This window comes from Phaethon aethereus (genome assembly GCF_964289735.1).
Source record: "Phaethon aethereus genome assembly, chromosome: 5".
Lineage (NCBI taxonomy): Eukaryota > Metazoa > Chordata > Aves > Phaethontiformes > Phaethontidae > Phaethon > Phaethon aethereus.
The window spans coordinates 4,165,887-4,189,153 of record NC_138579.1 but is presented as its reverse complement, the minus strand read 5'-3'; the positions used below and the strand labels follow the sequence as shown (position 1 = coordinate 4,189,153).

Here is a 23,267-nt window from a genome sequence, read left to right as displayed (position 1 = left end):
GCGGCACGCAGGCGCGTTGCGACAGGCGCGAACATACGGCCGGGCCCTAAGCGTCGTGCGGGCCCAGCCGCCCCGCGTACAAAGTACGTGCTGGTGGTTATTTGTATGCGTGGGTACGTGTGTGCGCCGCGAGTAACAGCCAGGCCGGGCCTCCTCAGGAGCCCCCCCGGCTCCGCTGCGCAGTCGTCGCGCCAGCGTTTCATGTCAGAGGCGGCTCCCGCGGGGCTTGGGCGGTTCGGGAGCTTTAAAGATGTCAAGGAAAAAGACGCGTCACTGGGCTACTGCCGAATTGTAAACTCCATTAACTGAACCAGCCAGGATTTGTTTTCAGTGCTGGCTGGGACTTTATGGATTAAGGAGCGGCTCGTGGGTACAGGGGGACCCGGACGTGTCTCTTGCGCAGCCGGAGCCAGGACAAAAGGCCCGTGGGTCTGTGGGGAAACGGGGGACGAGCGTGGGCCTCGGAGGGAGGGAGTACCCCGTTACCGGCACCCCCCCCCGGAGCGGGGCCAGCGGCCGCCCCTTGCTTCGTCCGGGGAACACCCAGGGCACTGCCAGGAGCAGACCGGCCCTTCGGGACGCTGGGCTGCTTTCTGTGCTGGCACAGGAGGCAGAACCCGGGCCGGCGCCCAGACTGCAGTTGCCAGGCCGCTGGCGAGGCATCTCCCGGCAGGGCCACCCCGTCCCGGCACGCGTGAGTCACGGCGGCCGAGAAGTCGGGCAGCTTCCCTCCGGGCCACCTCCCCGCTGCCCGGCAAGGAAACGGACGTGCTTCGGCCGCGGGCAGCCCCGCGGGCCGGGCCGAACTGGGCTGCGTGCGGAGCGGCGCGTAAGCCGGCGGCGGCCGCGCCCCCGGTGAGGGGCGGTGCGCGGCGCGGCTTCTTCAGCCGGCGGCGGCGGCGCTGGCGCGGTGAGATGGCGGCGGGCAGGGGGCTGCTGCTGCGGGCGCTGGGCCTCGCCGCTCTGCTGCTGCCGGTGGTGGTGGTGCCCCGCGGGCCGCCCGGCGCGGCGGAGCGACGCTGCTTCTGCCAGGTGGGCTCTGCCGGGGGGACGGGACGGGACGGGAGAGGGCGGGCGGCGGCACTTTCTGCGTGGGGCTGGGGCTCCTGCCCGCGGGATGAGCGCGGGGGGTGCGGGCCCTCCCGTGAGCACCGCTGGGTGCAGGTGCCTCGGTGCCGAGACTCTTCGAGCATCGGAAAGCCTGCTGGGAGGTGCCTAAAGCAAAAGACTCAGAGGGTGACTTCTGCCGGCTGAGCAGCCCCATTCCCTCTTCTTTGCCTTCCTAACTGTATTCTCTCCCTGCCCCTAAGCAGGAAACGTGAGTGTGTCAGCTAGGGAAGGAATTCTTCCCTAACGACCCAGGTGCCTCTCGTCAGATGTTTTGGGGATGTATGTTACTATCATGTCTGGGAGCTGCCTCATCCCCTCTCCTGCAGGTCTGCCTTGCTGTTCCTCTTAACTCTGCTGTCCAGGAGAGAGTGTGGCTGCAGCAGGCACCTGCTACCCTAACCCTGCCATGCCCAGGGGTGAGCTGGGCTGCCCTGCTTGTTAAAGCTCTTCCAGGGTTATCTCGCCTTGTTGATGTGCCAGGTGCATTACCATGTGGCCCGGTGCACTTGGTGCACCCTCTGTTGATGTACAGCAATGAGCAAACTGGGTATAGTCAACCAAGAGATGAGATCAGGCAGCTGGATTTGGAGGAATGGTTGCTATGCAGATTCCTTTTGACTTAACTTTGCACACGCACATGTGCAAGATCAAGGAGTGAAGATAGTGCAATGTATTTAGCGCTTTAGGTTTGCTGCCTTTTAAAAAATGAAGCTATTGTAAAGCCTACTCTTGCTGTCTTAAAATTCTAGTGCTTAAATGTGAGTCAGAAATTGAGAGTGCAGAAAGAAAACAAATGTAGTTGTGCACTTGGCTTTGCCTTCTGGGTGGCTCTTGACACTTCAGTTTCATGTGGAAATGGTAAATACAAGCTATGCTGATAAAGAATTGAAAAGCATGCATTTCGATTTTGCTTGTATGCTTCCTGCTTAGCAGTGAAGTTTGTCTTCTAAGGATTGAAATCTGAGTCAGGAGTGTGGTATGGGGTAAGAAGGCCTAACCACTAAATGAACTGGCATTCTGGTGTAGTAATGGCTTGCAGACTTTTTCCCTTGGGTACGAGGACCTGGCATTGTACTTTGTACACTGTTGGTTTGTTGCAATGTGCTGCTTGTTCATGCAGTAATGTGTGCTTTCAGTTAGTTTTCAATACAAGTGTTCAGGATCAAGATTTTTCCAGACTTTATTGCCTTTGGGAAGGTGTGTTATGCAGGGCAGCATTTCTCAGCCTTACTAACCACTTAACCTATTAAAAATACACCCGAGGGCTGCCTCATCTTTTTCTAAAAAATGATCTGCTGATCATCTTGTGCAGAACTGGTCTGGTGGTTTTTATTTACCACCAGACAAAATATAGGGCAAGCCTCCTTTGTTTATATACTTGAAGGCCTGGGTATAGTTTTTGGTTTCCTCCTGTGAACCATCTCTTACTGTCTCATGAGCTTGTCAGATGAAAAAATTTTGGCATAGGGTGAATGGAAGAGCTTTCACTTGTCCGTCAGCCTGTGTGGGACAGTTGACAAGGGCTGCTTTTGAGAGCGCTTGCTCTAGCAATATTTCGAATGCTGACTTAGCAGGCCGTAATTCTGGAATGGGCTTTGCACTCTTGTCTGTTTGTACTGCTAAGAGCAATACCTCACCTGCTTTTTTGGACTGTTATTTTAGCTCTTCGTTTACTTAGAGAGGTTGCTAACCAGTCCTGAAACTTTTATTAGAAATGTCCATCTGTTACTAAAACCACTTAAGTTTCACATAGTGCTTCTGCTTTCCAATCTGTCTTGTTAGCACTGAATAACATTTCAATATGGGATTTTCCTCAAACTTTACAGATAGCTCGTTCCCCACCTAGATATTCCTGTTTACATTAATGCTTTAGTCAGTCATGAATCAATTCTCCATATTCCTATTAATTATTACTCATTTGCTGTTTACAGACTGATGTAGCTGCATTAAGGATGTGCTGCCGGTGTTTGGCAGACTGGGATTTTGACTAGGTTTCCGGTCTTGCAGAGGGCTGGTTTCCTTCGGGGGTGTTCTGTGGCCAGAACGCTGTCATTAGGGGTGAGTCCGGGCACTGAGAGTTACCTCGTTATTACCTGAATAAACTTTCAAGCCGCTTTTGCATTCTTGTTGCATTGATATTCACCCAACAGCCTTCAGGGCAGGAATTCATACCTAGCACAGTTCTCTGAGGGGTGGGCTTTAGAGGCAGCTTCCAAGTGCAAAGTAGCTGCAGATCCTTCTTTGCTAGCAGACACTTGGAGGTGCCACCTGACAGCACTTCAGCCTCTGTGGTTTAACCCTATCTTGAGACTCCCACATGAGGTTTGCTTCTGTGTGAGCTCCAGAAGCCCTCCTTGTTTTCTGGGCAAAAGCTGGGGGAGAAGGCACCTGGGCTGGCATATGCTGCTTCCAGGGCAGATGCTGGGCATGACTCTCCTTGCCTGGCTGGCAGCTCCTTGCTCCAAGTGTGCTGGCAAGGATGAAGGGGAGACCTAGCTGGACTGAGTGCCACAGGCAGAGCCACGAATCATTTGTGCAGGGTGACTGCAAGGAAGCTTCTGCTGCTTGCCATCAGCCTGGGGCTGGTGTGGCTCCTCTAGAAGAGCAGGCAGCTGCCAGTGAAGTTGGTACAGGCTAAAAGCAACTCACCAGCCACTGTAGTATTATTCCCTTCCCTGTGCCCTATTGTAGCTGCAAGTGGGAGATGCAGAAAGAGTTTGCCTTCTTTCCTGTCCAGCTGTGCAGTAGGTGGTGGCGTATGGGTCTGTGACAGAGCCCATAGCAAGAGAAGAAAGCCCTAAATCCACTGGGATCCAGGGGATGTTTCTGTGACACTGGGAGAAGCAGAAAGAGGTGGGGAGAGACAGAGCAGACTGTCAGGAGCCTGGGATGGAGGTGAAGATGAAGCGAAGGCCAAACCCAAGGATTATGCAGAGTCCACATGTGGTGGCATTTCAACCTGCATTACACACGCAAGGTGGGTCCGTCGGTGTTGAGGGATTGAGAGCGGCTATTGTGGAGCGCCAGCCGAACGCCTTCCTCAGTGCTTACTCGGCTGCTGGAGCCACTTGTGTCACGCCTGTCCCCGCGGCTCCGTTGCATCTCTTCCTGCTGGGCAAAGCCAGCCCTGCCCGTCAGTCTCATGCCAGGCTCTCACACCTCTGCTGGGTGGAGGGCCATCCATCGCTGCTGCTCAGCTCAGTGATTCACAGATGCCGGCAAGCACATGGCACATGTTTGGGACTGCAGCAATTTATGTTTCATCTTCAACAACTGTGCTAATTGTTACAAGCTGAAGACTTAGATAAATATTTTAGGGAGGTGGGGGAAAGTGTTCTAAGGCACCACCCGTTGCAGGGCATGTTTGACTCAACTGCTCTCACAGCAGGAACTGAAGTCCAAAACAAGTCAGTCTGTGGCTGTATACAGGGCTGAAATAAGCAGGTTCTGCGGCGGCAGGCGTTCACACAGCAAGAGGGACCTTGGGGGATGAAGACTGTGCCCGGCCAAGTGGTCTGATACTGCCCACTTCCCTGTGTCTTAAAGCGAGTCAGTGCTGTTTGGTGGTGGCATCACTGGAGCTTTCATCTCGATCTCTGAGGAGACTTGGCTTTTGATGCTGTCTGCTGTACTCCTTTGACTGTGAACTTTGGTAGGTTGGGAACATACAGGCTGTGTCATCAGGCCTGGCTGAGCTTTTTTTTTCTCAGCAGTCCGGTGGCTTACGAGGCAGAGCAAGAAGGTAAGCAGGCCAACGATACCTTATTAGCCATGTAGAGGCTAGGGAAATGGCCCATTTCTGCACAGTCTGACTGAAATCCTTGGAGGAAGAAGGAGTTTTCACTCTGACTTGAGCAGAGCTCAAGTTTTCCCCAGCACTTCCCCCTTTGCCTGTGCTGCCCCACAGGCATCTTCTTGGGGGCATTGTGGCTGATCCTCCCACCAGCGCTCTTTTAAACTGAGCCGGGGATATTTGGAGATCTCCAAAGCATGACCCCCACCTACTCCTGCATACTGTGGGAGCATCTGCAGTGCTTCACCCTGGATTATTTTCAGGATGTTTTGCCACATTGCTTCTGGCTTGAATGGGTCGCTAGACATAGCAAAGACAGGCCTGGTGCAAAGGGTGTGTGCTTGTTTGCTGTTTTGGTTGAGGGCTGGCTGGGTGCTCCAATGTTACCTCTTACAGGGATGTCGTTCCCTTGGAGTGACATGTTTGTCTAGCGTGGATACAGAGAGCAGCTGAAGGTTATCCACAACTCTTTTTGTAGGCCACGTTTAAACCCAAGCTATAAGCTGCATGCCTCAAAGGATGCCAGGTTTCCAGGAAATAAAAAAATGTGGTTGGCTGGTTTTTAGTTGTGGTTTGTTGTTTTTTGGGTTGTTTTTTTTTTTTTTTAATTTTGAAACAACTTTAAATTAGGTAACTGGATTAGAAAATTGCTGCTGTTTTTTTACAGGCGTGATTCAGGCTAGTGGAAAGCTTAATTGCTAAGCTGTTAATCTTCATTACCATCCAAAATGCATGACAGAATAGTATACATGTGTGAGGATGAGGTGGTGGACTTCACTGTGAACACAAGAAATAGAAGTGAGCCTCCAAATAAGGTGTCTTAACAAAAACTATTTGCTCAAGTGCGGTAGGGCATTCTGACATGCTCCGGTAGATTTCCCTTCACTCCCCTGTAGACCAGTGTGGCTGAGTCTAAAATATCAGAGCCCTTTTGAAAAAAGCTGTTTCCAAAATACTAATTCCTGCTGTGGAGCAGTCCAGATCTAGAGCCTGGATTTCTTCCCTCTCTGTCCAGGGTGGCAGGAGGAAACTTGTACTTACCTTTAGGGTACTCTATGCTTAATCCAGGCTATTTTTCCCCCTTCTTCCCCATTTCGTGTGACTGTGTGCTCTGAGGGCAAGTGCTCCATTTCTGCCTTCCTTCTCGGAAGGAGGGCAGGGAGCTTCATTTCCACAGTAGTAATTATAAGGGGTTTATTTAAGTTAATGTATAGGTCTTACTGAATTATCTGAGGGCTCTCCGGAAATGCATGAAGGCTGGTGGCTGATGTTTCTCACATGGATCTTTCTTTTCTCTCTGTACATAATAATATATTTTGCCCTTGTTGTGGGGGTTGGAGTAGCACCTTTGCTTTGGCATCAGGGAGGCTTTTTCTTGAGGCTTGCAGGATTTTACTCCCTTTCCTGAGTCTGACTGCTGAGATGCCTGTGACTTTGGTCATCTGCTGCCTTTCCTGCAAGAGGAGTGATACCTGCTTCTGTTTGCTGTCCCACAGTGTTCAGCAACCCTTAGGCTGGTTAAGTGCTTTAGAAGTAAGAAAAGGGGGAGCCTCTTAAATACAGTCCAGCACCATCTTAGGTCTTGTGCATCCCCCATCTGCCTGTTTGTTCCTGGCCTCCCCTGGGGAGCTTTTATGCCACCACTTGGCAGTGGACTCTGCACACTTCACAGGAGCTGCCCGTGCCGATGTTTCCAGGCTTATTCTGCTTGCCTCTGCTCCCAGCTTTCTCCTGCGCAGAGAGAAGGCAGAGATTGGGCATGACTCCCTACAACAGTAGCGTGGAGTACATCGTTTCTGTGCTGTCTGCTACCAGAATTTTGTAGGCTTTCTGGGACAAAAGTGGCAAGAGGGTTTCTTGCCACAAACTGTGGCAAACATCCCATACTTTGCTTCATAAATCAACAATACCCTTTTAAAACAACTTGGTCTTAAAACCCTGAATTTAACTGATACTGGGGAATGGCAGCTTGCCACATGTTGTATTGCTACATCAACATCCAGGAAAAATCCCTGGTGTGCTGTTGAGAGTGAATGAGTAGTAAGACTTGATTTTGGCCAGGGTGATTTCCCCAAGTGCTCGTCAGGGGGTGTGGGGGAAGCAAAACTGCTTCTGAGTTGTGCAGCTTTGTCATCCAGACAGAAATCTACGTGTCAGAAAGCCATAGCTGAATTTGTGCTACTTTTTTTTTTCTTCCTTTTTTTTTTTTTTCCTCTTCAGGGCTTGCACACGGCTTGTTGAGTTGTTCAGAATGATGCAAGAAGTATTGGCTTTCTACATCAGATTTAGAAACAAATGTTTTCTTGCCAAATGGCCCTCTGAGGCGAGGGGAGAGACTGTTGCAGTTGCTGTGGTTCTGATTAAATCAAACAACTGGCTGCAGTGCAGTTGGTTAACAACAAGGACTTTCTTGGAGTGCTGTAATCTTCGGTGGCACTATTGTTGCCTAACTGGTCCCTTAGGCAAACGGCAGCTCTCACCTGTATGCCATCCTGCAGGAGTGACATGCTGAGATGGCTAGTCCCGAATGGGAACCTGAGCTGGCAGTGTGTATGGCCGAGAGCTGTCACAGCAGCTGACATCCAGTGTCTTGCTGGATTTGGCCCTGACAGAAACCTCTGCGATCTGTATAAATGTGTCTGATGCGTGGACAAGAGCTGTGTGTTTTTTGTGTATGTGTGACATAGTCTAGTTGAATGTGTCTGTCATCTCTGCTTTTATAGAGATGGAAGTGTCCATCTGATGCCTATTACTCTGACATCAGTGAATTCTAATATATCAATGTGGTGTTAGGGGAAAAGTGTTCCCAGATAAAACTGCCTGTCCCCAAGCACCAAGTAAAGGACACATCCTAAAGGATGCATTGAAAGTAATTCTTTGCCAATTCAGCAGAGCCATGTTTAATGTTTTTTAATTCTGGTTAAACTTAACTAGTTAATTTGCTGGTAGAAGGAAAGAAAATTGTGAATTGTTTTATTTTCTGCAGTGTTAAAAAGTACTGGCTAAGTTGTTCATGCTCATTTGTTGGGTGTTTTTTTTATCCAACAGGTTACTGGTCATTTAGATGATTGCACCTGTGATGTAGAAACCATTGATGCCTTCAACAACTACAAGCTTTTTCCTAGACTGAATGAACTTCTGGAAAATGACTATTTTAGATACTACAAGGTAATTTTCTCATACAAGAATTTTATTATTGCATTAATTTTGTATGCTGCTCCTTCTTCTGAAAGAAAAAAACAAACCCCAAAACCAAGGCAAAATCTTCCTTGAAGTTATTGCTGATCTCTCTAAAATCAGGTACCCCCATTTTAATACTGATTTTTAACAATGCAGTCAGTAAGTGTGACTCTTCTATTGTCACTAGAATCTTAATGTGATACAACATGCTTCTAAAATAAATTTCATCAAAGATAGAGAATAGAATACTTCCAGTTGGAAGGAACCTACAATGGTCATCTCGCCCAACTGCCTGACCACTTCAGGACTGACCAAAAGTTTAAGCATATTGTTAAGGGCCTTATCCAAATGCCTCTTAAATAGTGACAGGCATTGCCCACCTCTCCAGGAAGCCTGTTCCAGTGTTTGACCACACTCTTGCTAAAGAAATGCTTAATTTCTAATATTTTCTTATGCATTTTGCCCTCTTAAGAGCTTATGACCAATGAAATGACTTCTTTTGTTGAGCTGGAGCTCAAAAATGTTGATGACTGGGGATTCACATTGCATAATGACAGTATTCTTAGTGTCTTCCCAGCAACATGGAAAGCCTGGTTTAGTTACCAAACAGTCAGGTGAATTGATGGCTTTTGCTGCCAGACCATCATTATTAGAGGGATTCTGCTCTCATTCCACGAGACTGCATGTATATGGCTGAAAGTGGGGTTGGTTTGAGTGTGCTTGGGTTATGGGGCAGTATTTTACCTGTCAAATACAGATACTGGCCAGTGACCATTGCCTGATTGTTTCCACAGACAAAACAAGTATTCACTCTTCTGTAAGAACAGTTTAAAAAGTTCTTGACTTCACTGCACTGCAAACTAGAATGGGCCCATGTATAAAATCACTGGGGTAGAGCTGCTTTTCCCTGCTCCCCCTCTCTACCAAACCCACAAAATCTTGTTAAATGTTAATTGTTTTGGAAGAATAATACTTGATACCAATTCACAGAAAAGAAAGACTAGGATTTGTTAAAGAAGTTAATGTCCTTCCCCCTTCCAGTGTTGGGATTTGTAACAAATATTAAGATTGGTCTAAATGAAGCATGGGTGAAGATGTCTGTGTGTGAAAGCATCAGAAGAAACAGCAAAGCAAGGATTAAATAACCTGTACTGATAACAAGGACATGAGCGATAGCAATCAATCTGGTAAACACCAAGGAATTATTTGTTCCCGTCAAGCCCAGAAGGCTTACACACCGACAAGTCCAGAACACAGATGACATGGCAGCAGAAGACCTGCGCTCTGGCCACAGGGGGATGGCAGCAAGGCTCCAGCACATGCTCTTCCTGCTCCTCTAACAGGGAGGCAGGCTGTAGTCATAAGATGGCCAAAAGAAGGAAACAATCAATGGGTAGCAAAGTTCCCCTTAGATTCATGGAGAAGAGAGTGAGAAATATTCCAAGGACAAAGAATGCCCCATAGTAACTGTTGGCTCCTAAAAGCTGCAAACCACCTGGCGAAAACCCAGTTTGTCATTGCTCGTCAGGAGCCTCAGGTTGTGATTAGGAATTGGTGACCTGTGTGTCTTGTCTTCTGTGTTACCGCAAACAGTCCTGGCCAGGCTGCATGGGCGCTCACGTCTTGTATGAGAGGCAAGTGAATGAGTGTGATCAATTTTGTTTAAGATAAATAACACCGGCTGTTTCCACTTGCACTGCACTCAATCTTGCACTAGGTTTTGTTATCCCAAGTCTTGCACTAAGGCCCTGAAGGTGTGTGTTGGTAAACTGTGGTGAGGAAGGTTGGCTTGGCTGCGTGGAGGAAACGTGTAATAGGATAATATGTTACTTGTAGGTAAACCTAAAGAAACCTTGTCCTTTTTGGAACGACAACAGTCACTGTGGAATAAGAGACTGTGCCGTAAAGCCCTGCCCATCCGTAAGTACCAAATCCATTCTTTTACCTCTTTACTTGCTCTTCTCATTCTTGTAGCTGTAGCGAAACTGTGGCTGTGATGGAGCTTTCTTGGCCACAGGAATGCTGGTATCCGTGAGAAAGGCCAAAATGCTAAATTCTGACAGTTTAAAGAAAGACTAAGCTTCTACTAGCTGACTCTCTGTGAATGGCCAAAAACTTGTCCTGGTCCCTCTTTTATCTTTGGTATTAGTGAGGTGGGTTTTGGGTACAAGAAGTGCCTCTTGTGTTAATTGCCAGGATATTCACCCTGTGGGCCCATGAGCTGCACTGTGATTTGCAGTTTTGGCTGACAGATTTGACTAGGCCTCTTCCAGCCCTCTCTCTTTATGTGAAATGGCTCTTTCCGAGTCCTCTGTTTCCCAGTACAAAAGCGAACACTCTTGTTTCTGTATCCTGGACAGAAGAGTTTTGTTCGCTGAGCTAAAAGAAAACATCTTGACTGCAGGTGTTTACCTGAAAAGAAGGGGATGAGAAAGTGAGTGAATGAGAACTTGGTTGCTGGGTTGACAGAGGTGGTGAAAATGCCACCCAGGCTGGCTTTGTGGGTTGGCAGCCAGCAACAGTCTTACACTCTCGTTCCTGGGCCCCTGGAGCAGCCAGTGCGTGTGCTAACGGTGCGCTGGGGTATGCCCTGCCGACGGTGCTCTTCCTCCTAATGGAAGAGGCCTCCTGACCCTGCTTGCATGCATTTTTCGAACTCACTGGTTCATTTTCCTGTAGGATTTCAAGTACGCGGCAGTGAAGCAGGTGTCTGTCCTCCTCACCTGGTGACTCTGTGGGAACCTGATGTAGTGTAGCTGTTGGCTGAAAAAAACATCTAAGCTGATAGGGCACCTTGAACGAATCTGGTATGGGGGTGTGTGTGGGCATCACTTGTTATATAAAAATTCTAATATGTATTTTAAATTCATTTGTCTTCTCAGCAACTCCCTTACCCCTCAAACAATATCCTTTGCTTCCCTAGTCCTCAAAAAGCACCTATTATGGACCCAAACTGGACTGATGATTTTTTTTTTCCTCAAAATAACCCTAAAAAAGTATTTAAACAAAATTTCCTTAAAAAAGGATGGTTTTGGTAGTGATTATCACCAATGCGATGGAGTAATGTTACAATTATGTTAGTATTAGCTAGAAGTTGTTCTTCTTTTAAGAACTGACTGTGTCACTGCTGTTTTTAATTATTTTGATTTGGGTCATTTCATTCTGAAAGCAACAAAAATAACTCTTATTCATTGCTTAATTTTGCTCATCCTTTGCTTCTTGCCATCACACTATTTGCCCCTGCAGCGTAGAAGTGGTTTTATTGCCTTCCTACTGATGGAGGAAATGGAAGTTGAGGAGAGCGTAGGGCCTGATCATCTTGTGCGTGCTGCTCGGGTTGTGTGGGGCTGACAAGCCTGACGTTACATGATGGAGTGGTAGAAGGGAAGTTTTTGAACGATTTGTATCAGGGACTGGGACATGCAATACCTGAAAAGAGGTGGCTGGGCTCCTGCCAGGAGCACCAGCATCACCTGGAGACAGGATGCCAGACATCATCTGATCAGAGGCAACTCCAGCTCTTCTGAAGTTTATGTTGGCTTCCCCAACCTCACACTTGGGTAAGCAAAACATAACTTGACGTAGCACCCAGGAAGGCTGCTGACCTGCTGAGAAGAGTCTTGCGAAAAATCAAAACAAAACACCAAGAGTATTGCTTAACCTTAGTCTGTGGAGGAGCCAGAAATTGGATGTGTTGTAAGCTGAGCTGAGGGCTTTGATTACTTTCTAACTTATAGAAACTGTGGTAACCTTCCTAATCTTTCTCAAAGATTAGGCTGGAAGGCCACATCAGTCTCACAGATAGCACATACTCCATTTTGTCTTTCAGGATGAAGTCCCTGATGGAATCAGATCTGGAAGTTACAAGGTAGGTGTGCACAAAATGACGCTGCTTATAGGACCAGTTTTATGTCACTGCAGCCGATAAAAGCTGCCTTAATTAGATGGACAGTATTTGTTGGGATGCGCTTTGTGGCTAAATTTCTACCCTCTTCAAGTGTTTGGCATGCTGTAGAGCCTTTGAGGTGGCTGTCCTGGAGTCGGGTATTCCCTCTTCTAACGTAGAGCAGTTTAGGAGACTTTTCCAAGACCAGGTATCATCAGGCACAAAATGCTCCTACGGCAGTGCCAGAGGCTTCTGTGAGTCCCTGCAACAGTCATCACAATTGCATAAGCCTCTGGATATCTGCAGACATCCTGTGGAAATACAGGGTGGGATGAATCACGGAAGTGTTTTGGATGCTTAAACTGGTTAGTGCATTAAAGGCAGAATTATAACAGCAGAAAACCTGCTTTTTAATCCTCCTCTCTCCCCACCACTTTGCTTTTTAACCCAGTATTCGGAAGAAGCCAATAACCTTGCTGAAGAATGTGAAGAAGCCAAGAGACTTGGAGCTGTCGATGGCTCTTTGAGGTTTGACTTCTTTTTCCTCAACCTTGACTTGTCTTGAAGGAAAGCTAGTATCGGTGCGCTTTCTGATAGTCTTTTTCCACTTTCTTTGCAGTAAGGAAACCCAGCAGGCAGTGCTCCAGTGGACACAGCACGATGACTCTTCAGACAGCTTCTGCGAAGCTGATGGTATAGGGACCTGTTTGATCTGACAAGTCTTGAGATGGGATTTTAAGCACCTCTGCAGAACTTTCAGGCCAATGTGTAATATTTCAGCAAGCCTGGAGCATATATAGCATTTCTTCTCTTTTCTACCCCCCTGCCCTCAGTATTTTGAAAATAATATGCAAATATTTCTGACAAAGCTTCATTGCTGGTCAGGGTCTTAGCGTGTTTAGCAAGTTAGCAGCTTGGATGCAGCATGCTCAGAGTTTGCTTTGCCATCAGTGGCCTTGTGCTCTGATAGCTCTGAAGGCCAGAGGGCTTTGCCCTGCTGCACTGTGTTGATGCGTAGCAAATATTATGCGCTTGCCTCTCTGGAGAGGGATGAGCTGGTCTCTCTGCTGGCAAGACTGTTCAGTGTGTGAAGGGGTGGCTGGATCAGCCTTGTAAGATGTAATTTTCCTTCAAAGGTTTTTGTCACTGACCCAGCACTCTGCTTCGCAGACATCTATTCTCCTGACGCGGAGTACGTGGATTTACTCCTGAATCCTGAACGCTATACTGGGTACAAAGGACCGGATGCCTGGAAAATTTGGAACAGTATTTATGAAGAAAACTGCTTCAAGTAGGTGTTTCGGGAGACAGGTTCCACAAGCCTGCAGGCGCTGATTTTTTGCAGAGGGGCTGCATGTGCTTTAACTGCTCCATTAATCCCCCTCTTCCTGTCTTTGCTGCAATGCTTGTGCAGTGTGGGCTGTCAGAGGAGGGGCCGAGCCGTGTGGCTGCCCTGTGAGCCCCCCTTTGCTGTCCTTTGGACCACAGCTTGCCCTGGTGCCGAATGCCGCTGCAAGCCCTGCAGCATGATGAGACCGCAGCCTGGCAGGAGGTGCACATCTCTTGTGTGATGTGGTCCTGGGCACAGCGTCCTGTTCTCCCTGGCCATTGCAAGGAGCTCTCTCCCCAATCTGTGTGACAATTTGAACTCTGCTGTGGGTACCCCTGGGGCTGATGCACAGTACTGGTGAGCATTGGTCTGTAGTCTTGCCTGCTGTGATCTCACTAGTGATTTCCTCCCCATACATATTAGTCTATCGTGTTGCATCAAGGCCGTGGGACAATGTCCACTAGCACCTGTGTAGATACTTGAGTTTTCCTAGTCCTTCTTTCTAAAAAAAGAAGGGGGGGAAAAAAAAAAAAGAAAAGAGAAAACCACATTTTGCTCTAGCCCTTTCCTATCTGAGCAAAGCTAAAGCACAGAAGGAGATCTAAGAAATCTTTAGGCTATTTGACTGCAGAGAAGTAACTACTTCTGCTGTGCTGTGTTTCTGCACAGCAAGACCATCACTTATTTACATATCTTATTTAAATGATTTTTTTTTTCTCTTAGGCCTCAGAATGTAAAAAGACCTTTGGCATCTGATAGAGGTGAGTCATTTATTTATCTCACGGTTTAGTAGTGTACTGATCCTAAATTCTCTCTCAGCTACTTCTACTGAATGAAAAATATGTCATAGCTCTTGATCAATTTTATGGCTAACACAAGGGCACCTGGAGGTGTGGCTTTATAGCATCCAGCACAGAGAAAGGAAGTCTGATCCTCCACTTCTGGAAGAAATGTGAGCTTTGGAGGAACTGGGAGCAGGACTGAACCCTGAGCTCTTCCTAGGTCCTTGGTCTCTGTACTTGGCAATGCCAAACCATCTGTGACAGACGGAAAGACAACCTGGCTGGGATCCTCTGTGGAAACCATGCAGTAAGAGAAACTCTGCCCCAGAGGCTAAGGCTAGATAACGCAAATGAAATTAAGGAAGGTTTTGGAAGCATAAGAGCTTCTTGCTCGAGGCTGCTAAGAGACCCCATGCCTCCTGATGCATGCAGGCATCTAGAATGCCATCAACTTCACTCCCCCTTTGTTTGACCTGAACACTGCTGGGGTGATCTCTTGACTTTCCCTGAACTGTGTAGCTGCTTTCCCTCTGAAAAGGAGGTGCAGACCACCTCTGCTGTTTAAGGCAAGGTCTGATTGAAATAACACAGGTATGTCAAGGGGAGAGGGAAGGACTGCTGTTTTGCAGATGAGGAAGCAGGAGGACATGAAAATGGAGGATCTGACCTGATACAAGTTGCAAGTGACTAATAAACTGCAGGAAGCAGGGATGGGGTCTTTTGAGTATCCTGTCAGAGGTCATACAGGAGATCTCTGGCAAAGATAGACCTTGTTTTCTGGTTTCCGCTTCGACTGCGTGGTGGTTTTACTTCCTTTGCAAATATTGATCCCTCCTGTGTTGGTCAGGTTATGCAGGAGCATATATGCAGAGCTCATCTGGTGTGTTCACTGCTGCAGTTTGAGACAATATTTTCTGTGTTCAGAACATTTCTAAACCACCCTGGAGAGGCTCACTCTCTTGTCAGAGCAGACGAACAAAGCAATCTTAATGCTTGTGCTTTGGAGTTTAATTTTGGTCATGTGTAATTTTTATCTCCTCTTTTCTCTCCCTCCACCACTCGTGCTTTTTTTTTTCATCAGGAGACGATGGAGGTGAGTGGCACTCTGTTTGTTTTTACTGATAACAGAAACAAATGTGGTGTCTTTATCATGCTGTCACGAGCTGTACCATTAGATAATGCACCTGGTTAGCAAAGTCATTATTCAGGCAAAATCCAAATTTGTCTTGAAATTCTGCAGTGTTCAGGACCCTATGGAGATATCCCTCTGAGCTCCCTGTTCCTGAGGCCAGCCCATCCTTGTATGGCAGCCTTTAAAAGCACCAGGCAGTCTTTTAAGAGTACAAGTCCCATTTGAAGATCAAGGAAGTGAAGTGTCCTTAGCCTTCAGGAACAGGACTTGTGTTGTGGTTTTTTCAGTGCTTGTTATTGCTGAGAAAGCAGCTTTCAGGCTAGAGCTTTGAGAAGACTCATAGTCCTAGCAGCCCTTGCAGGGCTCACATCTGGAAAGGGCTGTGCCCTGGAGCTGTTTGCCCTCTGCAGCACTGGACCTGTGTATATGGCATGTCTTTTTGTCTCCAAATTATCTCCAAATCCCTGTTTATGTTCTCCAGATTACTTTCAAGCATGTAGCAGGGGTAGCGTGAAACACTTGTGTGATTGAACACACTTGGTTGCACTGTGTGGTTTTTTTGGATCGGTTGTTTTTTTAATAAAAATACCCATCTCCACCCTGTCCAGAAGAGAGAAGCAATCAGTGATCTTTGTTTCCCCCTAAGCTGTGCTCTTCTGCAGCGCTTCTGCACCCCCATCCCTTGGTGAGATGGGTGGGAAAGACCATGTGCTATGTTTAGCTGCTGCCACACCGTGTTACAGAAGCATCAGTCAGAAGGGTGGGGAGGAAAATTATTTTCATGCTCTTCCAACGCTCCTCTCCCTGCTTCTGCAAACTGGAGTAGACAGAGGTCCTCTGGGGGCTGGCTTCAGGTGGTTTCAGGGTGTCAGGCTTGGGCAGTACCCTCAAAATGATGTGCTTGTTTTCCTTTTGTTTCCAGGGCATATGTTTTACAAGTGGCTGAAAGGTAATCCTTTTTTTTTAAACTTGGTTGCTCTTCCTGGGATCAATGCAAAATGGCCAGGGAGTGGGTGTGAGTTACTGGCCATGCTCAGGTGGGATTAAATTTCTGTCTGAGAGCCAGGAGAGGAAGATTCAGCATATGCTTTCAGTATCTTAAAGTGCCCACTTCTTTTCAGGTGTCTGTGTAGAGAAACGAGCTTTCTACAAACTCATTTCTGGTCTCCATGCAAGCATCAACATCCATTTGAGCGCCAGGTACCTTTTACAAGGTAAATGCTACTTTCTGCATTAGCTGTCCTGCATCAGTCTTAAATTGACACTTCTGTGGCTCTACTAAATGCTAGCTGGAGCCCGTTCCAGCAGGGTTGAGGCCTACTTCTGTGCCCTTCTCTTCCCTCCCTCAGCACATGGGTTGTGTAACAGAATCAGGAATGCAGTTACCACATGCCTTCAGGTCTGAAAATGGCTGGACTGTGCTCTGTCCCGAGACTTCCAGCACGTATTCCTTCTGTTCTTCCTCCAAGGTTATTTTGGAGTGAGTTTCTATCTGTGTATCGAGGCTGTCCCTTCCTAGCCTGTCTTTATGACGGTCAGTTTAGCAATGATCTTGCCTAGCCTGTGAAATGCTTGGGTGGGCTTTCCCGAGGCCCTTGATCCATTTCCATATGCCACTTCCATTTCTTTGTCCATAAGTAGGTATCTGAAGAAGCTAAATTTCAACCCAGGGGTTGAAAATCTAGGGTGATGTGAAAACATGATTGGTGTATCTCGCGTGGCCGAGGACTGTGGCACTCTGCGTATGCAGCATGGGATGCGGGTTCCGACTGACTTCCTGATGGATTTGGTCATGGTACTTTAGAGTGGTACCTGTGGACTGAGCCTACCACCTTTATTCTGCTAAAACTTAAAAAAATCAAGTACAGATTTAGAGATAGGTGTTGGAATTTGGATAGGTAATTTAGATTTATCTAACTAATTATATTTAAGTCTCTACAGCCCATGTAGGCCTCACCTTGACGTGAGTTAGACTACATTAGAGTTGGGAGATAGAATAACAGAGAAACATAAAAGGCAAGAGATGAGTTGGGACTGCAGAGAGGATTAAGAAAATAAGGTTGGCTGTAGAGAGCCAAGTAAGTGTCTTTGCTTGGCTTGTGTAGAAGGGGATAGCTTCTGTTGGTGAAAGGCTACAAAAGATGATCTCTGCTCTGAGAAGGTGTTCCTTGGCTCAGCTTGGATCCATGCAGGGATTCCCATCTGCAGGTGCGCTGGTCACCTCGTAGAGAGCCTACCTCAGCTTGGATTTGGGAAGGAGTCCTTTCCTGCTGGGCTGGTTGTCCGTTGGTGGCTTAGAAGATAAAGTTTCTCCCTTTTTTTTTTTTTTTTCTTTTCCCCATTTTTATACATCAGCTTGATATGACTGTGTTATATATTCCACTACATCCTTTATATAATCTTAAGGGCATGATGGATGAGCAAACAGAAATATTCTTTGAGAAACCTGTGGGCTCGATAATGCAGAATAGAGGCCAGTCTCCTCTGATCCTCATCTGCTTTTGTTCTCTTGCATTTCCACAATAGAAGGAATTCTCTTAAGATGTCGCTGTTCATTAGGAAGCCTCCCAACCTCTGGCTCCTATGCTGCTTCCTGGTGCACCGTGATCAGGAGGCCTGCACTGTCTGCCTCTGCAGATGCTCAGACCAAAGCAGAGACCTCTTCTGCATTCTGTACTACGTCAGTGGCTTTTGTGGGCAGGAACGAGGGGACCTTCGCAGCCTGTCTGGTACATCCATCCAGCCCTCTTCCCTTGCAGACAAACGTTGAGCTATCACCAGCTTACATAGAACCGCTGTCAAAAAGTCAGCTCAGCTGATGAGAAACACTTCAACTGATGTAATTCTGTTTAAAATGGGCAGCCTCCATTTTTAGCTTTTGCTTGTAAACCTGGGTCATGTTTTAAACCAACTGACAAAGGTCTGCAGGAGTTCTGCATTTGTTGGGGTTTGAGTTTGGTTAAAAGCATGCCTCTCTTGAGTCTTCAACAGTTTGTGGTTAGTGAAAGGGCTGTGACTATTGTAAAGCTTGGATCTCCCTGGTCAGAGTTACATTTCACCATTTAGCTTGGGATGGTGGGAGGAGTTGAACCAGAACTATACCCATCTGCCTCATGTCTTTGGTGTTTTGGTTTTTTTTGCCCTCTCTCAGATACATGGTCAGAGAAGAAATGGGGTCCCAATGTTACAGAGTTCCAGCAGAGATTCGATGAAGTCATCACCAGAGGGGAAGGTCCCAGAAGACTCAAGAACCTGTATTTTCTCTACCTGATAGAGCTGCGGGCCTTATCCAAAGTGCTGCCATTCTTTGAGCGCCCAGGTTTCCAGCTGTACACAGGGAATAAAAGTCAAGATGTGGAAATGAAAAACCTATTGCTGGAAATTCTCCATCTGGCCAAGTAATTGCATTTGGTACTTGGGGAGAATGGCTCTTTCAACCCTGGCACCCTGAGTGTGCTTAACCTTTCACTTAAATCCCCTAGAAAGGCAGGTTCTGGGTTCTTTCTTGCAGTGAGATAGTGTGATTTGTGCAGTAGGGTAACATTGCAGGGAGTACATTGGTATCTGTAGTCAAATTGCAAAACAGCGTAATTAAGCCCACAGTTTAATAGTCTAGGCTGCCTTTTTGATTTAGCAGAATTGAATTTAATAACTGCCTATGTGTCAGCCCTGAAATTGGCTACCTGTTTGACTCATCTATGCAATACCAGTACTGGCTTCATGTTTTTGACTAGCAAATAGTCCTAAACATGTTGGTAACAGAGGTTTGGGCTATTAGACAGAGTTTGGAGTAAGAGGAATGGAAGATACTGGAACCAGATGGAAATGAGCGTCTCCTAACATGATCAATGTTTGAATTTCTCTTGTCACACTCCTGTGCCTTCAGTTCTTCTTCCTGTTAGAAAGCAGACTACAATTGCTTAGAAACCATAGAGCAATTGCTGAAAATGTCTCCAAGGTGAGATACAAGCTAAAATTGAAGAATCTCCAAAGGATCTAAGAAACCAGCAGCTTGCACTTAAAATACATCCAGAGATGCCCAGTGTCTAAAACCCATCAGTTTTGTTCGCACACCTAGGCAGATACTTCTGTGGGCCTGGACTTCAGTCATTCAAACGAGCTGTGGAGAGATAAAACTCTTTTCATTCTATTTCAGGTCTTTTCCGCTACATTTTGATGAAAACTCATTCTTTGCAGGGAATAAAAAGGAAGCTGCTAAACTAAAGGTAATGGGCCAGCCCTTCCCTTTAGGGTACTTGCTACCTAAAGGGTATTTTCAAGTGTGTGTCTGGGATAATACTAGATCTGAAAGGGACCCCAGTCCACTCAAGGTACTGGGTCAGGTATTTCCAATTAATTTTGCTTTCTGAATGGTTTGGATACTTGTGGGTAACTACCGACTCTAGGGTGTGCCTTAAAGAGAGTGGTGAATTGCTGGTGAGGACCCCACTTCAGGAGGCATTTCCCTACCTCAGTCCCACTGCATTTAACCTGAAGTCCAGGATTAATACTTGGAAGAAGTCCAAATTACTGTGTAACCATGATCAACTTGAATGTCTTTTCCCCTAGGAGGAATTTAGGCTACACTTTAAGAATATTTCTAAGATAATGGACTGTGTTGGCTGCTTCAAATGTCGCCTCTGGGGGAAGTTGCAGGTAAGCTTTGTCAGCGGCTGGGGACGTGTCTGGAAGCACCTCATCTGATGGGATTCTGGTGTGCAAATGCGGATCTTTGGTACCAGTCAGCTCCTAGCTACAGGTCAGGGCTGCTCGAGTCATTGCCTTGTCCAGTCAGCAGGAAGCACTGTGCTGATTCCAGCTTGCTGGGCCCGGCAGCAGCTGCCTGTTGCCTCTGCAGCTGAAAACTGGGTTAACCTGCTACAGCTGCTCCCCGAGAGAGGGGAGGGGGCACAGAGGCTCTGGGAAGCGAGGCAGAGGGTGCCATAAAACTGCAGGTTCGGCCAGAGCTGTGCTGAATTTTATACGTGGTCAAACCTAGACAGGATGACTTTGCTGGGTAGCTCTGCTATCACGGTAGCGCTAAATAAATAAAGCATCCTGGCTCTGTTCTTCTCCCCTCTCTGAGCTGTGTTAAGTGAAATCCAAGTCTTGATCTGTTGAGATGATGTCAACAGGTATCCTTGCAAAGATGAAGGAGGGAAGTAAAGTTAAACTTATGAGTCAGGCCCTGGATGTCTCCCTGCTATTAAATGATCTTGTTTGTCACGCCCAGACGCAGGGCTTGGGTACAGCGCTGAAGATCCTCTTCTCTGAAAACCTGATAGAAAAGATACCTGAAAGCGGCCCTTCCTATGGATTCCAGCTGACAAGACAAGAAATTGTTGCCTTATTTAATGCTTTTGGAAGGTTAGTTTCAGACTCTTTCCTCTGCTTTTACACAAGCTGCTGCATTACATCCTATTTAAGCTTAATGGGTCAGTTCTCATCAGCAATATCGGTGTTAACTCCTGCTCTGATCATACTATCTCATAAAGAAGCTTTCAAATGTCATGATGTTTATGTGGAGTGCAACAGTTGGAGCAATTTAAAACAACTTCTTTGTGCTCTACCTTTCTGTAAGGGATTCAGGGAAGCATTTGTATTAAGATACAAAGAATTTAGTGATTTTTAAGAAATGGTGTGACACTGTCCTTGGAGCACGTTGTCCCCAGAGAAGCGTTGCTGCTCTTGTTCTATGTTCACTTCCGAGCTCTCCCTCAAGCTTCTCACTTCGACCAGTTTGTTCCCAGATCTGTTTGCAGTGGTTACGTTTAGCAGGAATCTCGCACCTTGTGGAGAGCTGGATGAGGAATTTTGGCCAATGAAGGAGGGTAATGAGGCCTTTAGGAGAGAGGGATGCTCTGGTTATACGTTACCACTTAGTGGTGTTGACAGACCTGGAGTTTCTGGCAAGCAGGTTTTTTCAAAGGATTTGTCAGGTGACGTTGCTGCCAATACTAAAGCTCAGGGGTCCTGCTGTGTCTCGCTTCAAACCTACTGAGTGTGCCTTCTGTGGTGTGAATGGCCAGCAACGGGGAGACCCTAATGTGCGTCAGGCACGTCTGGAAAACCCAGAACCACTCTTCTGCGGGGATGTGGGGTGCTCCCCTCCTGAGCACAGCTGATGCGCCCTCCTTAGGCCCGAGGAGCTGGGCTTCCTTCTGCCTTTCTAGCGCCGTGTCGACACAGCCTTTGGAAGCAGCATGCAGGAGACTTAGGGACCCTCTGAAGGTCTGTTTTGGAGGAAGCTGAGCGCTGGCAGGTGAAAAGCCTTTTCCTTTCTTCCCTTTCCCCCTCTGCTGCCCAGCCAGAGCTTTACCCTGGGAGTCCTCTGCTGTGTGAAAAGCCTGGGGCCAGGCAGCTCTTTCTCAGACTGCAACCTCCTGTCCCGCCTACCTGGATTACAAGAGCCTTTTTAACATAGACCTCCATTTTTTGCTTGTTGTTCACAAGTGATCTGGGTTATTGAAAACCTCCTTAAAACAGAAGGCTGTCCTGGCTGGGAAGGGCAGACCTCTCCTTTACGAGGGAGGCATGGACGGGCTGTATGCTCAGAGTACCCTCTGGCATCTTCGCTGATGCTCCAAGGGCAAAATGCCACTCAGCGAGAAAAATGAGGTAGGTGATTCAAAAACCCGCTCAGAAGAAACAAGCTTGTACTGCAAGGAGACTCTGCGACCTGCCTGCACAGCTGGTAATATTATGGTCTGTTTCTTGACCTCTAGTTAATGGGTTTGTCTGATCGCTGCTGAGCTCTCTGTAACATCCTGTTCCACTGCATTTCTGTGTTTGCTTTAAAAGGAGTCTGCAAAATTAGTGAAAGGCCTGGTTGCAACCAGAACTTAATTTAGCTGAACATCTACATTCTCTCTTCCCAAGAGCTCCTTGAAACTTTCCTTGATTGCAGTCCCTTTCTCTTGAGTTTTAAATAAGGTGTGATGTGTACGTTGCTCTAATGTTTCCCTTCTGCTTCCTTTCCACACAGGATTTCAACAAGCGTTAGAGAACTGGAAAACTTCAGAAACATCTTACGAAATATGCGGTGAATTCATTGGAGAAAGAGACACTTAAAGTTTTACTGCTCGGCTGTGCTGGGTTCTCTAAAAATGGGCAAGCACCATCATTCCATCACACTCCCAGCTGCTACACAGTGAAGACTACTTGCTGGATGTTCTGTTCCCAGTTGATTGTCTGTAACCTGCTGATGGCAAATATTTTGTACAAGAGAAAAAAAAAAGCTACTTTCATGAAAAAAAGTGGGGACTATATGTAAAGTTTATTTTATATATTGGATATGGAATAACTTCTTTAAATATTCCTGTACTATTTTGATTGATTAGACCATTCTTTTTGCCTTCAGAAGCTGGAGGTAGGGCAAGAACTGCGGCACTGAATAAATTTGAGGGAAATTGCTTGTCTGCTCCCTAATTCCAGCCAGCCCCTCGCTTACGGTGTTGCTACAGTAATCTTGTACTGCATAAAAAAGGCTGCAAAGGACTGTAGGAGCCCCTGTGCTCCAGAGCTGCTGCCGTACAAAGGTGCCTTCCTCTTCCTGGTGAAACCTTCTTGTGGCAACGGGCTCTTCCTGGCTGACTGCGTGCTGTGGGCTGTGCTGATCGCTTCCTTATTGAAGGCAAGGAGAGATGAACCAAGGAGCAGCATGCCACAGGAACCCTGCTACTCATCCTTGGGCCAGCCTTGTGCCTCCATCTTGGCTAAGAACCCTGTGGGTGCAACAGCTGCCCAGTGAGTAGAAGCAAGCTCTAAAAGGTGGTGCTGGGTTTTTTGGTCTCTTGCAGGAAGGAGAGGGTGGGTACATGACAAGGCAAAGGCTCTGCTGTCAGGAGCCACCTGAAGGCACCCCCTCCTTATTTCGGGCACCGGGAGCCAGCAGTCAGCCTTACCCCTGCACCCCACCCAGCTGTCCCCGGTGCTACCAGGGCCTGAGCTGCAGCCTCTCCTGCAGCAAGTGCAGGGACCTTGCTGTCCTTCCTGCCCCTGCCAGCCTGTTAAAGTGGGTCTGTCCTCTATTGGGATCCACTCGTCTGTTGCTG

General features: G+C 47.2%; 1 protein-coding gene across 1 annotated transcript; it reads left to right on the top strand.

Moving 5' to 3' along the window:
• Positions 1 to 915: 915 nt before the first annotated feature.
• On the top strand, positions 916 to 22,259 carry ERO1A (endoplasmic reticulum oxidoreductase 1 alpha; the record flags this gene model as incomplete). Its single annotated transcript, XM_081999906.1, has 16 exons — positions 916 to 1,032; positions 7,952 to 8,071; positions 9,920 to 10,003; positions 11,913 to 11,951; positions 12,421 to 12,497; positions 12,589 to 12,662; positions 13,140 to 13,260; positions 14,023 to 14,060; positions 15,163 to 15,174; positions 16,136 to 16,162; positions 16,335 to 16,427; positions 18,365 to 18,611; positions 19,370 to 19,439; positions 19,783 to 19,869; positions 20,447 to 20,580; positions 22,199 to 22,259. The coding sequence occupies 16 exons, from the start codon at positions 916 to 918 to the stop codon at positions 22,257 to 22,259; spliced, it is 1,401 nt and encodes a 466-aa protein (XP_081856032.1).
• Positions 22,260 to 23,267: the final 1,008 nt, after the last annotated feature.